The 22,160-nt window shown below is 45.1% G+C and overlaps 1 protein-coding gene across 1 annotated transcript; it reads right to left on the reverse strand.

Annotated features, from left to right (window-relative positions):
* Nucleotides 1–8,157, reverse strand: cracd (capping protein inhibiting regulator of actin dynamics). Its single transcript, XM_083969702.1, has 8 exons — nucleotides 8,042–8,157; nucleotides 7,555–7,687; nucleotides 7,302–7,457; nucleotides 5,863–6,066; nucleotides 3,400–5,752; nucleotides 1,691–1,884; nucleotides 1,414–1,576; nucleotides 1–234 (listed from the first exon to the last, which is right to left on the reverse strand). The coding sequence occupies exons 2-8, from the start codon at nucleotides 7,594–7,596 to the stop codon at nucleotides 74–76; spliced, it is 3,273 nt and encodes a 1,090-aa protein (XP_083825828.1). The 5' UTR covers nucleotides 7,597–7,687; nucleotides 8,042–8,157; the 3' UTR covers nucleotides 1–73.
* Nucleotides 8,158–22,160: the final 14,003 nt, after the last annotated feature.

Genomic DNA, 22,160 nt, shown 5'->3' on the forward strand with positions numbered 1-22,160 from the left:
GCAGTGTGCAGTCTCAATGCAGGCCGGAGCCCAGAGCGGAGCTGGGACACGGGGGAGGGGAGCAGCAGGGGGCTTATTTGATGATCTGAGGACAGTCGCTCCAGGCTTTGGCCTTCCTCTTGGCCAGGGCCAGCCAGGCCGGCTCCGTGGAGACCTGCGGCGAGTCGGTGGAGGGGAAGCGCTTTGACACCTCTTTGACAGCAGGTGGCGACGGTGTGGAGTCGGCGATCTCGACTGGAACAACAAACCACAGACAAACGTTGTTAAAGATCTTTGTTCAACTACATATGCAGACACAAACTGATTCTAACTGATGATAATGATCATTTTCAGTATCAATTAATCCTCGAATCGTTGTTCTTTTGATTATTGTTATAATTGACAATTAATCAAACTGCTGCAACTTTAATATGGAATTTGTTCAGTTTCTTCTTCATTTGATCTCTGGTTCCTGTCGGGGGCAGTTTTACAGCAAGCAGTCTCTGCATTTGCCTCGAAAACAACTCTGTCTCGTAAATGTTCCGTTATTATCTCATAGCGTGGTGAATGTGCAGGTCACAACTTGTCAACCAGAGCGTTTTGGAGTTGTTGGATTGTGTATTTGATGAGTTTTATGAGGGAAACCAAGAAATCCCATGAGCCTCCGTAGCGTAGCTCTGAGCAGCTCGCGGCTCTGCTCCGCTGTTCTAAAAATAGCTTGCACCGACAATTACTGTAAAGGTAACAAACCTACTGCTATGACTATAGGAATTATGACAATGGGCCAATTTGCCAAAATGTAGAACTATCCCTTTAAAATATTTGTTGTAAGTAAAATAAGGTGCAGGATTTGTTGGTTGCCACTGTTCCTTTGCACCTGCAAAATATATGTACATAGTTTCCTCCTGCTTTCGAAACACATTGACTTGACTTTTGCAACTAAATGCATCTTTATACTTTACTTCATTACATTTAAGAAATATTGTACCTTTTATTCTACTGCTGTTTATTTGACGTGTATTTCTTACCGTACAGATTATGAATACTTTGCATGGGATCAACATATAAAAAAAACTGCATGATACAAATGTCAGGCATCAAATCTCTCAACAGCAGCTGAGGATAGCAATATATCTTTGTTTGCATGCAGATGGCGAACTGTGCTTTGCTATGCTGAGATAAATCCACACAAAGACAACTTGCAGGCCGAGCAGCCTCTCTGTAGGATGGGTAGACATTTTCTTGTGGTATGTGGAGAGGTTTATCACTTCCCAGTAGAGCCACTCCTGTTTACCCTTTTAGTTTGACCTATATGCTACTAAGAGTTTAATTACACAATAATGATGATTGATGATTGGACTTGAACGTGGCTGATGATCAAAGACCGATTATCAGCAGCATATTGTATTTACAGCCGTGCGTGCCGGTTCTCACCCGTGACGGAGCTGGGTAAAGTGTTGGCTTTCTTCAGGTGCTCTCTGCGGTCCAGCCGTCCCAGAAGGCTGTCCGGTCTCTTGGGTTCCTCTGGGGTCTGAGGTTTAGAGGAAGGACTGCTGCTCCCACTGCCTCTGCTCTCAGTGGGGCTCACCAGTGTAACCTGCAACAAAACAGATTTGGGATTCTTTCAGAGAAGGGAAACTATGTCAGGGAGATTATGTGTGATCAGAGGAAATATAAGAAAGTGGGTGAGGAGGCCATCTGGCACACATACACTGTCTCTGTCTCTCTCTCTGGCCTGTTTTTCGGCCAGCTTGGCTTCTCTTTGGCTGCGGCGCTCCTCCCGGTTCTGCTGCTGCTCCCTGAAGCCCTTCTGCTTCTGCAGAGCCAGGGTGATCCACAAGGGCCCCTCCTTCTCCTGGACCTTGGAGCTGTCCAGTGAGTGCCTGCTCTGAAGGGACGGTTTTTCTGCAGAGGAACACATGAGTATTTATTACACTAGGACAAGACATGGTTCAAATGTTCTGAATCTGCCTCTGAGCTACATTTATAAGAACAGTGTCTCTCACTTTCAGTCTGTGCCTTACTTTGAGAAATATGAGCATTTTTATTAAACACCATTTTTCATTTACAACAAAATGAGATAAAGTTATCTTTTCAATTGCTAAAATCATAAAGTTACTTTTCCCAAACTCTTAACAGTCTGCAATACCAACATGCATCTCAGCTAACAGTTCATCTCAGCCCCAAAACTCACCCATCTCACCAACAATACACTTCACATGTCTCAAAATAAACTCATCTACTCACTACACTGGCAACGAGTCTCACTCAGGAAGCAAACACTGTCATTCTAAGCCAACAGGGAACATTACATAAAATCAATTCAAGTTTGAATGCTTTTTTAAAGGGGGTTAGTATTTTATCATAAAAAAATATCCAAGCACTTCCCTGAGTGCACTAAATTATTGCACATTATATTGTGTATTATAACAAGAATGAATCAGTAATGCAGCATTTTGCCTCAATTCCATGTATTGTGCATAATCAGGGGTGCAAACTCATCAGGGGTAAAAAAGGTGACAAGATACGGACCCCCTAGGAGGGTCCGGGGGCATGCTCCCCCGGGGAATCATAATCAATCATTATCATTATTAATGATTTACAGTTCTTACAAAAAATAAAGTTTACTGTAAATAAAGAAAAAAGCAGAATCACAAAATGACTAAAACATAACATGTTTTCCTAAAGATAAAGAAACATTTTTGTTCAAAACAATGAACCGTTTATAGATGCTCTTAACAATATAAAACTTAAAAAAGTGAATAAATAAGGGTTAATTAAATCTATATCAGGCCTTGTGCCACGCCCACCTGCTCGCACTAGGTTGATAGGTAAATGAGCAGCAACACTTTAACTCTCACTCTTGCTCTTCAGCCCCGCCTCCTGCCCCACAAGCTGACAGGATTGGTTCCTTAGATTTGTGATGTATGAAACCATGAGTCTGTGTTCATGAGACTCTCTTTGGTTATTGGATGTTAAGATGATTTTCATTCTATTTTTCATGAGAAACAAAATGTTAAAGGGATAGTTCAGTTTTTTTGAAGTGAGGTTGTATGACGTACAAATGGCCACTAAGTATAACTTCTGCAGTAGAAATGTCTCTGCTTCTCCCCCCACTGAGAAATACTGGCCATCGTGCAGGCAGTAATCTGTTGTGAATGGGGGGCAATTAATCAGTGTATTTTCACCGTCTATGAGAAGTCCCGTCTCAAAATAAAACACCAGTTCAAGAGTACGATATAAAGTAAAAATGTACAATGCATCAGCTGGTTGGAAAAAAGTTTGTTTATCTGGAACTAACTGGTGTATTATTTTGAGACGAGACTTCTTGTAGGCGGCGAAAATACGCTGTCTACAGTACTATCCCTTTAATTTTACTGTCTGTCTAACAGCAGGACTGCCAGACGAAGAGACACTGACCTCTTCTGATGAGCTCTGTCTTTCTGTCTGCCTTCTCTCTCCAGGGGATGTTGATGGAGGGGAAGAACGACCTCTTCTCCTTGGGCTCCTCGTCCCCTTGGACCTGTCCCTGGCTGCTCCGGTGCAGCTGGGCCACCGCTGAAGGTTCTTCAGTCCTGCTCGTCTGCTCCTGGACGCTGGACGAATCTGTGGCCCCCGTTCTCTGGAGCACGGCATCGCCGGGAGGCCCGTGGACAGATTTAGGTAGCGGCGACGGAGGAGGGGTTGGGACTGCCCCGGAAGGTTTGGGCGACGTGGTCGGCCTTCGGTAGAGCGGAGGTTTCGAGTGCACTTTCTCGCCCTCGCTGTGCGGGGTCGGGCTGGCGGACTTAACCGGCTTGGCCCGAGGGACGGCGGGGGAGGCAGATGAGTGTAAGTACTTGCAAACCACGCCTTCTCTCTGGGGCGAAGCAGGACTCGATTTATCGGAAAAGACGGAGGAGGCATCGGAGTCCTGCTCCATGGGGGTGAGAGGTGAGGGGACGCCGTCGAAGCTGTCCCCGGCGCTGTAGCGTTTCTTCCTTTTCTCGGTGGACTGCTCGCTGTGGAAGCGCAGGGAGTAGTTGGTCCTTCGCAGCTTTATGCCAAAAGGCGAGGGCTTCTCCTCGCCGTCCTGGCCCCGCTCCTCGCCCTCCTCTCTGCTCTCCGGCGCCTCCATCTCACTCTGAGCCCTGCTCCTCAGCTCTGCCCCGTCGGGTTTGGCTCCGGGGCTGGGGACCAGGAAAGACGGCAGGTCTTTGGCAAACATACACTCCTCCGACCCTCTGTCTACGATGCGGACGGTTTTACTGGTCCGGCTCGGAGGTTTAGCGGTCGGAGCCGGTGAGGCTGCGGTGGGGCTGCCACCGGACGGAGGAGCTTCCTCTCCTGCTTCCTTGTCGTCGCCACCGAACACCTCGGAGTTCCTGTTGGAATCTCCAAACTTCTTCTTCGCAGGGGTGATGGAGAACTTGGCGTTGGCAGACATGGTCTTCCTGAGGTTGCTGTGGGAGAACGCGTGCTGGTCTTCGCCGCCGGGGGGCTGCTGCTGCTGCTGCTGCTGCTGCTGGCTCCTGTTCTGGTCCGCGTGCTCATCGTACTTCCCCTCCTCTACTCCCTTGAAAATCTTGGACCTGATGCTCGCCCACTCTGCCAGGACGGCCGCGCTGGACTGATCCGTGGACAGCGCGGCCTCTGTGAGGGATTTGGTTTTCCCAGACTTGCGGTCCGGTGAGGTCTTGCCCTTGGGCGGCGGCGTCCCCTGGGCCTTCCTGTCCTCTCCCAGACCCAGCAGAGACTTACAGGCCGTGTCTTTGATCTGGTCCAGGTTGACGGCCGTCCCGCAGAGCTGAGCGCCCGTCACCAGGATGGCCGTGTGGGGGACGTAGGGGGACGCCGGCAGGTTGGGGGAGTCCGGTCCCTCGGAGGACGAGGCCTTGGCTCCGTCTCTTTGTTCGGCCGCGGCGGCGCTCTGGTGGCTGGAGGCCGGAGTGACGGGCGTGAGGTTGACCTTCTGGAACAGGATCTGCTTCTCTCCAGAGGAAACCTTGAAGGAGAACGGCCGCTGTCGCTCCTCCATCTCCCTCCAGCGCAGCTCCTCAGCTCTCCTCTTCCTCTCCTGTGGATCCGAGCCGCCATCAGCCTCCTCTGCCGACATCCTCCTCTGCTCCTCCTCCTTCCTAAACCTCTCCTCCGCTTCCGCTTTCTTCTTTTCCTCCATCTCCTGCAGCCTCACCTTCTCGGCTTCTTCCTCCCTCTTTCTTTCCTCCTCCTCCTCCTCTTCCAGCTTCCTCTTCCTCTCAGCTTCCAGCTCCTGCTGCCTCCTCACCTCTTCCTCCTCCTCCTTTTTCTTCCTCCGGTCCTCTTCCTCCTCCTCTTTCCTCCTCTGCTCTTCCAGTAGCCTCCTCTCCTCCTCCTCTCTCATCCTTCTTTCCTCTTCCTCCCTCTGCATCCTCTCTTCCTCCTCTCGCTGCCTCCTTTCTTCCTCCTCTCTCATCCTTCTCTCCTCCTCTTCCCTCCTCCTCCTCCTCTCTGCCTCCTCTCGAAGCCTTCTTTCCTCTTCCTCCTGCTGTTTACGACACCTCTCCCTTTCCTCTTCTAGCTCACGCAGCCTCATCTCCTCCGCCCTCTTCCTCCTCTCCTCTTCCTCCTGTCTGAGCCTCTGCTCCTCCAGCTCTCTCCTCCTCCTCGTCTCCTGTCTTTCCTCCTCATGGAGTCTCTGTTTCTTGAAGCTTTCCAGGGACTCAACAGAAGCTCTGCGCTGGTCATCACCGGAGACTCCTGCTGCCTCTAGGTCCTCTTCCATCACACCAGGGATGGACACCTCTTGGAGGTCCTGTGGAGAAATTAGGAAATTATTATTATTACTTTCTTCATCTTAAAAACGAGGGTAAAGGTCACAGAAATAACCGACAACGTGCTCGTCATCACTCGACAGCAGCTCACCTGTGTGAACCGTCTGTGCTTGCGGGAAATCCTCTGGTTTTTTGGTTTGACGGACAGTTTATGCTTGGCGGCGGTGTTGTCCAAGCGAGGAACAGACTGTGGGACGGCATCCAGGTTGATGGACTCAATTGTACCGGTGGGTGGAAGAACTCGTTTGGATCTTGGGGACTTGACTGGAGTGCTGTGTGCGTGGGCCCCCAGGACCTGTATTCATCAAACAACAGAGCAGATATTTAAAACTAGAACAACAGATCTCTTAATCTCTTGCACTCCAAATCGATGCAAGAGATTAATTAAAGGGATACTTCACCCAAAATCAATAATTCACCAATTTTCTACTTACCGTACTTACCGGCGTTCTGAGAATTTTTGGAGTCATCAAAACTCTTTTGGAGTTCCAGGGGGGGTCCGGCTGGCAACAGATTTTCATATAATGGTGGCGGATAGAGTTCACTTTTCAATCGTCCAAAACACACTATGAAACATCCAGATACCTCCATACTGCTTGTCTGTATTGATCCAAGTGTCCTGAAGCCGCCACATGAAGGAGTTGTTCGGAAAAAAAATGATTTGATCTCTGTTTTAACCTTGATGTAGTAGTAGCTCCCAGTAGCTGCGCAAGATTTGCTGCGAGATGTTCTTCTGTGTTTACATCATACATCCAATGGTCAAGGTCAACGACGAACAAACATCTGTCAGCAAATTTCACGCATGTACACAAACATCAACAGAGCCACTGGGAGCTACTACTACAACAAGGTTAAAACAGAGATCAAATATTTTTTTTCCAAACAACTTTTTCATGTCTCGGCTTCAGGACACTTGGGTCAGTACGGACGAGCAGTATGGAGGTATCTGGATGTTTCATAGTGTGTGTTTTGGACGATTTTGGAGTGAGCACTATCCACCGCCATTATATGAAAATCTGTTGCCAGCCGGACCCCCCCTGGAACTCCAAAAGCGTTTTTATCACTCTGAAAGTTTTCCGAACCCTTCCTTGGCATTACGGTGATTAGAAAATTGGTGAATTGTTGATTTTGGGTGAAGTATCCCTTTAATCTCCAAAACAGTTATTTTGCTACCCACAGTGCAACAGAGCGCACAGAGTTAAATACAGAGGCAGCCCTCCCGTTCAGCTACATAAACCCGGACCAGACTTCTAGCCCATATACAGCATGTTTCTAAGATGCTGCATCTACATCTGGGCGAGTTCTGGTTCACATACATAAAATCCTCTGGCTGTCAATCAAATGTGGAGGATAACAGCTGGACGGGACTGCCCAGATGTGGTCCTGACTTGATCAAGGACCCAGACATATGTTGAGCTACAGTAGGAGTTTCATTTCTCTCTCTGGCTCATGCTGCTTCCTCTGGAGCCACAACAGGCTCAACAGTGGTACGTCTTTATGAATGGATTGAATGAGATATTAAGTTGTTACCTTTGGCTCTGTTTTCGGTGGCTCGGCCTCTACCTGGGCCAGCACCTTCAGAGGGCTTTGGGGAACCTCTTCTTCATCTGAACTTCCCTCATCTCCCTCACTCCTCCTCAGGGAAGACGGCCTCTGGCCAAACTTTATACCTTGTGCAATCTGCCTCTGTGAGATCAGCAAAGAATAAAAAATTATAAAATAAATTATACACATACACAGAGAAGGGATCATTAAACAAGCCGACATGTCCACACGCTCCCACCTGCAGATTTCGAACTTTATCCGACACGTTTTCCTGGGACATGCTGTGATCCAGGCCGGGCTCTGTCGCCGGCTCCTCTGGGATGAAGATGCTGTCGTGTGAGAGAGCTCTAGATCCAATGGGATTCAACTCCCTGCACGATGAAAGAGAGCGTCCTCAGTGCCGCAGTGTCTCATCACTGTCAGTCATTCAGTCATTTATCATGAGCGGGCTGTGCATTGCGCTACGTAAATCATTTTGCACAATCAAAACGACTCGTGACCTCTCTACACGCCGACACTTTAAGCACATCAAGCTCATCTGGAGCTGAGCCTCGCACTTTTATCTACAGATTGTGAAACCACAACATGCAGCGTTATGTGAGAATGAGAACACTTTACTTTTTCAGAAAGTGAAAGCGTCTGATAAAGAGCTGTATTCACTAAATGACTCAATAAAGTAGTAAAAGCTCAAGCGTGAGTAAAAATGTAACTGATTATGTACTGACCTCAGATTTTGATTGGATTCCTCGTCATCAGAGACAATTCCATTGCACACTTCCCCCGTAGAAAAACTCGCCTTTAGCTCTGCTCCATCAAAAACTCCCTTCGCCTCCCGCTTCTTCTTCTTCCCAAACAGTCGTCTGAAGGGCTGGAATTTGCCCTGTCGCCTTCTCTCTGTCGGAGGAAGAGAATAAATGATAGCTACAGCCACATGCAATCAGATCATCAATCTTTATATCGCACCCTCGTGTAAGATAACGAGCAGGACTGGGCCTATGGGCGTGTTTTTGTTTTGGGTCCAGATGACAAAATGCAACTGAATTAAAGGAAAATAAATGAAAGTAGCAGATGGAATGAGAGAAAACCTTGGCTCCTTGGGTCATACTTACTTGTATTTACAGGAAGTGGAAAAGATAAACAACACACACGATAACAGAGCACCCACAGCCAATAGCAGCTTTGGCAAGACAGGGACCAACTCTTTGACTGAGAACAGACAAACGTTAAGTCCATGATTTGACCTGGGAGAGAGGGATGAAGTGAAAGCCCACATAGACTCCCTAACTACCCAGAAATGTACATCAAGTAACTCACATCTTACTTGACCTTCGACACCTCAGTAAATGACAACAATCATTGCTATTTGATGACACATTTTTATCACAGCTAATCACTGCAAAGGACCACGAGTCAGTGAGGCAACCTCTGTAATCATCAAACAGCATTATAAAGAACGGAGATTAAATAAAACGTGTCGACAACTGATGCAATAAAGCAGAAAAGATGTAATAAAGCCTGTTGGGAAGTCAAGAAACAAAGTTAAGAAATTAACTTTGGACTTGTTATCACTTATTTCCTCATAACCTTAAATGTCTGGAAGCTATAAACTTTCAACCTCACTGTGTGTAAAAACAAAATTGTCACTCTGCCCTCTATTCGAGATCCCAAAGAACAGATCTGCTGACATGATGTTGTTTGAAAAAAATGTTGATCTCTTTTCATTTCAAAATGTGACAAACGGCGTTTCTTAAGGACAGCTCTGTGCTCTTACATAAGTCTGTCTGTGTGTTTTGTTTTTGGCCTGTGTGTCTATTTGTGTGTCTGAGAGGATACTGGTGGAGGTCCTCTGGATAAACTAAGTGGGTGAGGTTACAGAGCCACAAAGCTACTCTACACCACTGTGCAGACAGGCGTCCTCAGGGCTCAGAGAGGATCCCTTTCAGAGCTATAAGTAGCAACTGGTGTGGGATTTCACAAAACCAGAGGCATCATGGGAAATGATACAGTGAACTCATTTCCCCAGTCGGAGCCACGACTCTGACGTCTTTTAGTGTGGGAGAGTAAAGACAAGTTTAATTGTCGAGAATGTATTTATATACTACATATACTGGCTACCATTTGATGATATTGCCTGTAGTGTACGGGAGGTATTTGTTATGTGACTGTCTTTGACTGTCCAAGCACACACACAGAGGGAAAACATTTATCCTTCAATTATAAATGTGTCACTCAAGTCCATGTAAATCACATAATAAACTGTTATTGATTGTTTTTACATAGACTATAGAATCAGTCTTAACCATAACTGTTATATACAGTAGTTGCACAGAGATAAGAAATTCACAATATTTTTTCCACTATTTGGACTGAAACTAGCCTATTATTTGTTGTTTTCACTGAAGGGAGAATATCACATTTTCTGTGAAAATTGTGCCCAAGTGTTTTTTGCAATGGAAACTGTTTTTTTTTGTTTTTTTTAACAGTTTACAAACCCTCCCCTCCAGCTAATTGTTATTATACCATCTTAATACCACACTATCAACCCCAAATCATTAAAGTGAGTTAAGGGAAAAGATGGGTTCCACACGTATATGTCGAGCTAATGCTAGCAACTAGTTAGCTTGGGTTGGGTATTGTTTTTACACCTTGATTTTTTTTTTAACAGATTAGAGGTTTTGGGAGGCACATAAAACCTTTTATTACTATTAAACACAGCCAAGGTTATAATATAACCATGTTCCACCCTCTTGTTTCTAGTTTTTCTGCCATGCTAAGCTAACCTGCAGCTGGTCATAGTTTTGTATTTACTGTAGAGGCACGGTCGTGCATCAGTCTTTTTAATCAACTTCAAGAAAGTGAAATTTTTAATTCAATTAATGTGTCCAATGTAAGTTGCTAATGGTTTGTGTCATTTGAAGGGGCTGAACTACATTGGCAGTTTCCCGCTTTATTTTTTAAATTCTTTTTACTGCTGCTCAAGTGTTTCGTTCATTTAGATTTCTTCAGTAAGAATATACAGGAAAAAAAATCATTAATCATTTCATTTTTGAGACATCTGGTTTGTGAACAGAGCACTAGTAAAATAGACTATGCGTCAAACACTCTCCTACACTCCCTTTTAATGCAGTGAGCGACGTGAAGGTGCGACACTGATGCCGCTCCCCTGCAGCATCAGGCCTGTCCAGCGTCCCCTCTCTGGTACAGAGCCCATGATGCACTGCCCTGGGCATGCTCACACAACTCATGCATGAAACAAGTAAGGACGTTTTTTTTCTGCAGTGTAGATGTTGCAGTGGTAAGAGCAGCCAATCTAATGCTAGGGTTAACTCCTGCCTCCTGTGTGTTGGCTGTGCAGTCTGTTTTGACCCAGGTCCTCTGGATTCAGACCCCTGCTGGTTTTCACTCAGGCCATGTGAGCGGGGAATATTTCACATCTGGTGAAGGCAAATGAACTCATTGATGGCACAGAGAGGCAGCAGGAGGCCGGCTGGACTGGCACAACCGCTTTTCAATTATATTAATATAAAATAAAATGTAGCCAACTGTTCTAACAGGCAGCATCCTCTCTTCCTTTTCAATGTCACTGAAGGAATCATGATATTCATAAAGATATATAATAAGCCTATTTGCTTTCAGGTGATAGTAAAATAATATTAATAACAGTGTGATGCTACAACCAGCCTACTTAGTTTAGCACAAAGACTGGAGCCAGGGGTTAACAGACAGCCTGGTTCTGTCGGCAGGTCACAGACTTTGATTAATTAACATTAACATTATGATCATTATAATTAATATGGTAAGTGGAAAAAAAAAAGACAATTTATCTTTTATTGGGGTGTTATGTAAGAACTCACAGAGAACAAAATATTCTGACACATGATGGACCATAAAAGATAACTTTGTTTTTTTGTACAGACCAAACAAACAAGGCATGGTATGTTAATTAATGAGCTAATTACTGAGCTTTAGCGGTGGATGTTGATAGCTTGCCTTTGGGCAGACCCACGGTTTCCCCTTTTACCAGTCTTCATGCTAAGCTAAGCTAACCAGCTGCTGCCTGTAGCTTCACATTTACTGTAGAGAGATGAAATTGGCATCGATTTTCTCAACTTTTGCAGGAGAAAGTCAAACTTGCTTAGTTAAGTTGAACAGCTACATAACCTACATTTAGCTGACGTATGAGAGTGGCACAGATCTTCTCATCAACTACCAAATACTACTGAACTATCCCACACTGATTTTTTTCTCCATTTTATCTTCTGTGAAATGTATGTTGCAAATCCTGACATCTAAATGTGACTCTTTGCCAGAAACATTCCAGGCTGATGACACTCACACAGCCCATTTGCTGCTGCACTTAGTTTAGAAAATGGGATGAATGAAAGCAAGGTGTACTACTGACCTTTTGTTGTTTTCTAAGTGACTTGGTTAACGTGTCAGAATCAGTGTGTCATCATGCACATGATGTTTCATAAGGACCAGTGGGGTGTGAACAGTTGAAACAATTCATTCCAACTATTTTTAGTTTTAAATATGCAGGTAACTTTGTCCCGTAGCACAATGACTAAATACTTTAAACATACATATTAGAAAAATAAAAACAAATCATTTTAGGATTATATTGTTTGCGTCTTTTGCCTGTTTTGTTGATCAGAAGAAATAAAGCAGATAAATTGGGCATATGCTCTCTATGCAGAAGAAAGCTCATTAATAAACCTTGAATAAATATGACTAAATAACTATTGTAAAATACACTACAAATTCACTGTAGACTTATTCATATTTTCAGAATACAATGCTTATTTGACAAAAAAGGTACAGTAATTGCAATCTGCTGTAATCAAATCGTAATATATTGCATCCATGATCTGGGTTGCAGCTGCCTCCAGGATTAGGGTCAGTTGCATTACCTGAATACTAATCAATATAACAAATGATCTTTAGTATGTATGTAATCTTCTGTAGGTGATATAGGTAAATATCAGATAGATGTCCATTTTATACATAAAAGCTTGGTTGTTCTGGTCCAAATGGTCTCCGAGTTATGAGAAATCTTTTTTTTTAAAGCGCTGCAACCTTCCTCAGGCTCTCCTACCACTGATCTAAATCTCTATATCTTGAATGTAATCAGATTATGAAACTGCTCAAAGACAAATAGATGAAGGAAGGAATCAAAGAGCTACAAATCACAAATGTAGCCACAGCACACCACAAACCTTAGTAAAGGTTTCAGCCAGGTCAAACCCATCACCACACCATGCAGCTCTTAAAGAGACAGCGAAAACAGAATCACACCGAGGTAATTCCATCCTCCCAGATCCTGTTTTAAAGCACGCTGCCTCTTTAAGATGTCGCTGAAAGCACTCAATTTTTCCTATTTACCTGGGCCTTTGGATTCGGTTACCTCTAAAAGCATGTCATGCTTAGTTTCCACAGCGTCCGTCGCCATGGTCACCGCACACCTTGGCTGGGGTGAAAGAAAAAAGGAAGTGATCATGGGGATGCTGTTATCTGCTTGAAAAGAGAAAGTATGAGCTTTTGACTGAAGGAAACAAAGAGGAGCAGTCTGAGGCCACTCTGTTGGAACTAGAGAGCACAGAGCTAAACACTTTATAAAAAAAAAAACACACTTTCAGCTGAACGTATTCCCTCCCACTAGATGAACTACTGCCCTGTCTAATGATTAGAAAATCATCCATAAAGATACAGCACGAGCAGTCACATAGAACCACCACGTATTTACATCTCGTAAACTGACAGGAACAAACAGAGCACGCCACACTGCTTCCTGAACCCTGAGCTGCACGGCCCCCCCTAGTCAGCAGAGCAGAGCCAGAGGTTTTCTGATGTGCTGCGGAAATGTGTGTTGTGTGTGCGAAAACCAAAATCACCCGGGTCGGCTGTATAAAACGGGAGAGACTGTGAGAGACAGTACTGAGAGAGCTGGAGGGAAGCCAGCTGTCTCCAGTGGGATCAGCATGCCGTGGGCTTCCTTCCTGACGGTGACAGAGCTGGACCGACTCTCTCAGAAATGTCTTGTCCCTCCGAGAAAAAGAAAAAAAAAAAAAAAAAAAAAAGGCTCTTTGTCCCGTCTGACTCCAGCCAGCGCAGAACAAGGAGCGAACAAGCATGTGTGGTAGTAGAGGGTGTGTGAACACGGGACAGCGTGTGAAGAGACTGTATGTAATTGTGTCTGCTGGTGTGAAGGGAGATACTGTGGATTTTTTGTGCTTGTATTGTTTGACCATTTTGGCTGCCGGTCCTAATGTTGAGCAAATGTCTGTGTCTGTTGTGTGTGTTTGTTAGACCTGCTGCTGCAGAGGACAGATTGGGGGGAGCAGATAGAGATGGGATGAAGAGAAGCACGAGGTGCAGCCATGTGCTCTACAGAAGCAGAGAAATGCCTTTGACAGGGATACAGCTGCATCATAGTATGGCGGCGGCATAACACGATGCTGCATCTCAGCGCTCTTGAAACAAACCCCGGCGGCTCAACATCACTTGATGGTGACACCGCTCTGCACCAGAGTGGGCCAGACAACCGCCAGAGTCCTGATGGCAGGGCTTAGTGTCGCTGTAGCGGCAAAGGGCCATAACCTTACAGCACAAAGTAGCTTGCTGACAAAGCAGACAGACGGACGTGGCGGAGCCGTGTTAACAGTTTACCTATTTCAGCTGCACAGCTCGAGATGGCTGCGCACCACTGCAGTAAAACCTTAGGGAACATCGATCTGCCCTTTTGCAAAAGCTCGTTTTACCCAGATGAGCGACGCTGCTGCTGCTTGCTTGCTTGCCTTCCGCTGTGGCTTTGGGGGAGAAAGTGGTGAAATACACACAGAACAGAGACAGAAGAGCAGATTTGGGTTCGTTAGGTCCGTTAGCATCAGGTGCACTCAGAGTGAGGAACATGGTCAGGGAAACGTGACGGCGGCGTGGGGGGTGAACATGGGACAGGGAGGATGAGGAAGCACCAAACAGAAGAACATGATGTGTAATGTAACTACGACAACACTGAAGAATCCATGTTTCAAAATATACGTATCATCTTCAGGTCCAGACTTTCTATACAACCCTTTGCCCCCAGTCTCATGTACCATACTTTTGACCAACCTTTTGGTTTCCATGGAGACATGTGCACAGCAGCCAGAGCCAGAGGAGACAGACGTACTGGCACAACAAATCCTTATCACTACAAACAGACTGAAATGGTTTGCTTGGCACACACCTGCATGTGCACAAACGCTGCCCTGGGTTCTCCTGATGTTTTAACAGCAGCTGCACTGGGCAACGCAAAGGGCCAGTGCCAGGCACATGCACGACAAGGGGGCGCACCTTAAGAGCAAGAGTGCGGTGTGTGGTGATTAATCATCGTCTATTCAATCAGCTACAAAACCTCAAACTGTGAGTTCAACATGTTGGCAAATTGGCCCATTGCCATAATCCCTTAGTAGTAATTGTCGGTGCAAGCTGTTTTTAGAACGGCGGAGCAGAGCCGCAAGCTGCTCAGAGCTACGCTACGGAGGCTAATGGGATTTCTTGGTTTCCCTCATCAAACTCATTAAATACACAATCCAACAACTCCAAAACCTGCACCTGTTGTGACCTGCACATTCACCACGCTCGACAAGCAGTCTCTGTATTTACCTCGAAAACAACTCTGTCTCGTAACGTTCGTTCCGTTATTATCTCATAGCGTGGTGAATGTGCAGAGTTGGAGTTGTTGGATTGTGTATTTGATGAGTTTGATGAGGGAAACCAAGAAATCCCATTAGCCTCCGTAGCGTAGCTCTGAGCAGCTCGCGGCTCTGCTCCGCCATTTTAAAAATAGTTTGCACCGACAATTAAAGGTAACAAACCTACTCCTAAAACTATACGGATTATAGCAATGGACCAATTTGCCAAAATGTTGAACTATCCCTTTAACACTATGTTTTCTCCATCTCCACAGCTCACAACAAACCAGCACTAAAACAGGCATCCCATTTATGTGATGCGCAACTAAATGTACATACTAATTGCTCCAATCAAAGTGTTTACTTACACAATGTTGTTCCATTACATTATTATGTAACTGATGTGCGTTTCCATCATGCATCACTTGCTGTTATTCATCTGTCAACAGCCATGTTCCTTATTCCAGAGGACGATCGAAGATCATGTTCCGCTTTATTCTCATGCAAATCCCATCTCCTCTCACCTTTGTTCCACACACACTCTATTGGACATGTGGAATAACACCAATCTTCATGTTGCCATGAAAAGAGCGATCCCTCAGTGAGTGTAAGAGACTAATGGAGTCACATTAGCATCTCTGTGAGGATGGACCGAAGCACAGAGCTGCTCTGACCTAAACACTAACATCAGCATGCTAACATGCTCAAGCTGATCAATTAGTTCATCATCTTAGCCGACAACTGCATGACAGCACTTAGCAGGAAATACAACTGACAGAGTGAAACGTCAACCTCACAGTGAGGCTAGAGCAGGGGTGGGCAAACTTTTTGGTTCAGGGGCCAGTATGAGATGGATGGAGAGTGTGTGTGAACTGAAATAGATTACATGTAAAAGCCATTACCTAAAGTAAAAGAAAACTTGCAAACAAGTTACATTCAGGTCCAGTGGAAACACTGTTGTTGGTCACCTTTTCTTGCCAGTGCATTGAAGTTTGCGGTCTTGGGCAGGCCGGATTAAAAAGCCAAATGAGTATATGTCCCCAGGGCTGTAGTTTGCCCATGCCTGTGCCAGAGGATGACCGACATCAGTGGTGTACGTCCCCTGGGGACCAGGAATGTTCCATATGTACTGGTTTCATAGACCTCCATTTAATTGTTGAGATATTTCACTCTATTTCAGTTGGTCATCTGACTCGATTGGGTAGCAATGCCATCCTGAGAGAGAGCAGCCAAAAGGCTAAAGCCTCGATTGGAGATGCAACACAAACAAACACAAACACATATCCCAGTCCAACAACAACCAATAACCCACTACTTTTGAGAATGATGTAATATTGTGTATTCTCTTTTCCACACAGGATGCTGTAAGATGTTGTTGGCATTTATCTACACTTGCTGTCCAAAGGCTGCATGTGAAGAGACAATGGAGCTCAGACTGACACGCAACTCCTGTCACATGACCGCGGTTTATTTTCAACTCTAGCCACCGGTTAACCAACAATGCTCGTGTGTAAACAAACGACAAAGAGGCCTTCTGATCCCGCCTGAGCATCTGGAGCACAAACACTGCGACTTGTGACATGTTCAGAAGTACACTGACACAGACACACTTCACCGAACCGCCTTGTACAACACGACACTGGTCATTACGCGCAGAGAGCCTGCAAGAATAAAAACAAACTCTACAGACTACGTTGACGACCTAAAGCTAACATTTGATCAACTTCCTGCATAAGAATGTCTTCTTACCGTCCTGCAGGCGCTCTGTGTGCGAGGGTGAGTGTGTGTCCGTTCCACCTGCCTGCTGTCACTGTGATCTAGGGCATTACCTGGAGTCAGGTGTCAGATGCAGTGTGGGCTCAGTTTGGTGTGTGTGTGTGTGTGTGTGTGGGTGCATGGACAGTGGCAGCGCAAACATCTTTTGATATTCTCATACTGATGAGAGATTGATTGCCGTTCTAAAGCGCAGGCATGTCCTTTTGGACCGAAAAACACAAGTCGGTGTGGGCTGAGTTCCCATGAGTGCAGATGTGTGCTGGAGCGCAGCACATGTGGAGAGTGAGGGAGGGGGCGTGTCAGAGGGGGATCAGGGTAGTGTTGAGCGGCTGAGTGAAGAGAGATGGGCGTTCTCCTGTGTCTGTTAGTGCTGCTGTGCTGAGGAGGCACAAAGTGACACTTTGTTTCCCCTCCAGATAGCCAGCGCAGGAGAACAGAGTGGCATTCAGCGTTTCAACTGGCTGATGCGCACAAAGGCTCTCATTGTGTTTTAACTGTAACCGTGCATGCACATGTGTGATTAAAACGCCTTGTAATGTGGTGCACCACGACCGCTTAATAACATTATGGTTATAAAAGTCGGTTTTGTGGAGCTCCTAGTCTTCAAAGCTGGTCTCTGACTGGGTGAAGAGGGGGGCACAGGTGAACTGGTTTTTAAAGCAGCCCAGTTCAACGAATCTCCAAAAGCCTCAGTCCCAAACGACTGGGAAAGATCCTCATTTCATGGTCGTATTAATCTGAGCTGGAATCATAATAGCCGTGTGTATAAGCACAGCATTAGTGTGTAATAAGGCTACCCCCACCGCCCCGCCCCCCTCCCCAATCTCCAGGTTTGGCAGCCTCACACTGCAGTCTCAGAGAGATATGGTAATGATGGGGCTTCACCAACCTGAATGCTGCCTATATTACAGCAGCACAGCACTTCAAAGACAGACTCTGACTGACTCGGTGCAGAAATAGAAACCCCCCAGTAAAGCAGTGCAAACATGCTCTCAACGCACACATCCTCATGTATTCTCACACGGGAAAAGCAAAGTGTCTTATTGACTCCACTTTATGTGAGAAGAGGCCAGGATCAACCACCCTCAGCTACTCTCAGTGAGACGGGAGCAGCCAGCACACTTGACATGTGGTGAAGCAGTCATTCTGATTTTCCGTGGAAGTAAAATAAAAGCACGAATGTGTCAAAATAATGATGCAAGTGTGAAGTGTGTTGCATAAGATAATGGTTGACAGGCATCATCTCGGGGAGCAGAGAAAATAAAAAGCCTAATTTTAAATTAAAATGTCATTGTAAAATTACATTAAATGACAGGAATCTCTATCAATTTGGCTTTTTTGTGATGTTAGGGGCTGGAAAATGAGGATAATGGGGTTGACTGTGCTATTGTCTACCTTGTTTGTTTGTGGATGGAGCTGGTAGGGAAGAATCCGTTTGTTTCCAGCTTGATTTACAGTCAGTTTTGGATTCACAGTGAAATTCCTGTGATTAAACGACTTAAAATTAGATTAACAGTTTGAGCAGAATCCACACTATACGGCGGCGTATCATTCTGAGCAGAGATGTGTTACATGAACATGTCTAACCTCATCAGGGAGCCACATATCTGAAGAGCTGATGATAACTAGCACCACACAGGGCTGAATAACTGGGACAGACCAGCTCATAAGAAACCGAGTGCGGTTGTAATTACAATTCTGTGCTTTAGATAAAGGGCAGCACTGATACTAATACAAATGTTTGCCATGCAATATACTGTACTGACTAATATCAAAACTACTTAATTCAGGGTTTGTGCCTCTGGAAAATGTTGAAACATTCATAGTTAGTTTTGAATGCAGGTGTTTTGTTTTGTATTTTTTAACATGAGGGTGTTTCCAGTTCAGTGTTTAATGTGCGGCTGTTTTCTGTGCGTTTAAAAGCCAATTGATTTGCAAGTCTCACAATGAGTCAGACTTCCCTTGTCTGTCTTACAGCGATTAAATCTAAATTCATAGTCGCATCTTTATCTGAGGTCAAAGGGTGATGCATGACTCAAATAAAAAAAATGGATGCTGTCTGGCGTTGCAGAGGCACTCCACAGATGTCTCTGGAAAAAGAAAACATCCATTAGTCACATTTATGGTGATGACAGGATAACTGTGAGTCTTCTCCTCATCTGAGAATCTGGAGCCTCAGGTTGGATGAAGTGAAGTGAAACACTGCAGGGCTGTAGCCTATAAAAGACTCTATTGAATCAGTGATAGTGATATAGTCTCTCTCTATGACAGCTCTTTGCCTGTGTCTCCTGCAAAACACAGAGCAGGGAGGCACACCATGCAAGCTCTGTGTGGCCTAAGATCTCATCATTCAGCCATTATCTATTCATTATTTATAGATCCCCAGATGACTACATAGGCTTACTACAACCCATACTGTCAATCATGCAGTGAAGCAGCCAACCAAAAAGCAGACCAGTTTACTCGAACCAGCACCATGAACCCAACACCATCTGTCTGTGAATTAATCTATGGCAGTCTGTCATCCACTCTCCCTGCCTCTCACTGTATGTCTCAGCACCATACTCCATATAGGATGTCAGCAACACAGCGGTGATTTAAAAGCCTTTTAACGCCGCGTGGAAATATAATCCTTTTATAAATATATATATTGCACATGGTACTAGGCCCACGCCATTGCCTAGTCTCTGGCCTACGCATGGTTTTCCAGCTGACTCAAATACCCTGACATCTCACCGGGCTGTACCGTGGAGAGAGCCGCGGACGGCTGTAGTGAAAGATTACATCAACACAGATCTAAAGGCACGGATCAATACGCAGCCGTTAGCTGTAGATTAGCGGATGCTGCCGCACTGGGATTATACAGTCTATTAATTGCAGACTAAAAAGGCGCATAGAGAACAAAGAATCTGGCCTCTGCTATTCTCACATAAACCCCACGGATGAATGTCAAATGTGGTTGAATTGATTAGCCTTATTATGGATTTTTTTTTAAAAATTGAATCAGTTATGGCAATTTGGTCTGTTGACATCGGCGTTTGCGCATTTCCAGTCGAATCAGATTCAAAGTCCCAGCCCATTTACAGCACGCGCGCGCACACACACACATACACAGGCTACACACACACATACACATCTGCGAAGGATGGAGCAGAAGATCCGAGCAGGTCAATGAGAAATGAGAGGTGAGATCCAGTGACAAGGTCATGAGCGTCGTGAGGATGGAAAACAATCAGCATCAACACAGACAAGGGGAAATGCAGCACCTTATTGTCTTAACCGCGAGTCCTCCTCCTCCTTCTCCTCCTTCTCCTCCGCCTCCTCCCGACCAGCGCTGAGGTAAGACCGGCTCCGGCTGCTCCGACCTCTTTTGTGTTGCTGATGCTGCGGGTGCCCGACAGGGAGACGCACGCACCGACCGTCAGCCCCGCACAGCTGCACGCGTGCGAGATGGAGATGGGGATGGGAGGGTGTGGCTGTGGAGAGAGAGAGAGAGAGAGAGAGAGAGAGAGAGAGAGAGAGAGAGAGAGAGAGAGAGAGAGAGAGAGAGAGAGAGAGAGAGAGAGAGAAGCCGCCAGACACACGAGCCCCCCTGTCACGATGCGAGCACGTTACCGGAACGTAAGCTCGTGCTTGTCGGGGACTAATTAGTGGAGGAAACGATGTAACGGTCCGGAGGTCGAGGTGCTCATCCCGCTGGGATGTCTGTGGTTTACTGTGAGGAGAGTGATCACCTACTGGAGGCCTATTTATAACCATCTACTGGTAGCTCCCACTCTCACACTGCAGCTTATACAGGTCAAAACTGTATTTATGTTTAATGGAGGTGTAGTTTATATGAATTCACATTAATGTGTCTAGAGCGATATTAAGTCCTGTCAATCTTCTTTAAATCGGTAGAAAATGACTGGAATGGGGTCAGAGAAGGGGAGGGGTGGTGCTGAAGGCTGACTCCTTGAATGTATTGTAGGTAAATAAATAAAAAGCTAAATAAAGACGAGCCTCACTGCAACATGAGAATTTTTGATATTGTTTTAAGAGCATCTGATCTACACAGATGTCAGGCTGTAGTTATATCATCTTTTCAAATCTGATGTCATCAATTCACTTGCTGCTCTGGTTGTAAGGACTTTTTATTCAAGCTAGTATCAAAAAAAATATGTTAACTTTGCCAAATATGAAAATTTGATCATCTTTTAATTATTTTACTCAAAGTTTGTTTAAGATGGTTTGTGAATGCAGATACACAATTAAAATAAGTGTGCAAAGGAGTCATAATTAATAAGAATATCCATGTTAATGCAATAAGCTTGATATACACTACACTATACAATACCTAAAGATTTATTAAGTTGATAACCAAAAAAACATATTTTCAAAAAAGTATTTTTTCTGTTCATTATCATGACAATCACTATCATTATCATGAAGTTACCTCCTGGCCATACTGAGTTTAAATGTAGACAGACGTTTGATATGGCTTTTATTCATTAAAGATTTTATGTTTGTCTTTCTGATCAGCTTCAGACTCATTTGGATGTGATGCTGTTAATAGCTGGGGCTCTGGTTTTCCCCAAGGGAAACGGCTGAGAACAAACACAGTCTAAATCCTAAGATTTCAGGTAGCATCTGATTAGAGACACTGTACTGATACTGGATGTTATTGACTGTGATTTTTCTTATCAGGGATGCTGAGTCAGACTGTAACAGTAATGATTTAAATATACGATTAAGTGGACAGATGGGTGGGTGTGACTGACTCATCTCACTGTTCCTCCATATTGATATTGCAAGCACCGATCTCAAATGGATTGTGACCTAAGATTCTGTTACTTCACCTACATTAGCCTACGACAGACTTAAAACTAACAGCACTGAGACCTGTGAAACACTGCCATAAGACGGCTATGTCTAATCCACTTGGAAAATGTGAATGCAGCAGAGAATCAGAATCAGCACTAACCAAAGGGAGAGTGTGACCTCTGCTAATAACTAGAATCAAGTGGACCATTATAACTCAAGTGTTTATTAAGTGAGGATTTTCAGCCGCAGTTGGAGCGTGTTTTGACTGTAGAGATCTTGTTGACCTGTCAATGAGTATTCAAAAACATTAACGGTGTGAAGTGAAGGCTCATAAAGCTGTAGGCCTACTAGAGTGAACGTCAAATTTGAGAAAAACTTGGAGTTCAGGTTCAAGGGCTCTTTGAAAGTCTTAGGCCTCCACAATGCAAATCTACAAATTTCCTGTATATGGCCCTGCCTGCCCCAGAAGCTGCCATCGTCAGCTCCTGTTGACTGAACAATTCCATATTTTACATTGTGAACTGTTTTCCTCATACAAGATCTATTGCACGTCTGCTCGTCCTGGGTGAGTGTTCCTTCCTCTGTTGCTCAC

This window comes from Trachurus trachurus (assembly GCF_905171665.1).
Source record: "Trachurus trachurus genome assembly, chromosome: 4".
In the NCBI taxonomy this organism is placed as follows: domain Eukaryota; kingdom Metazoa; phylum Chordata; class Actinopteri; order Carangiformes; family Carangidae; genus Trachurus; species Trachurus trachurus.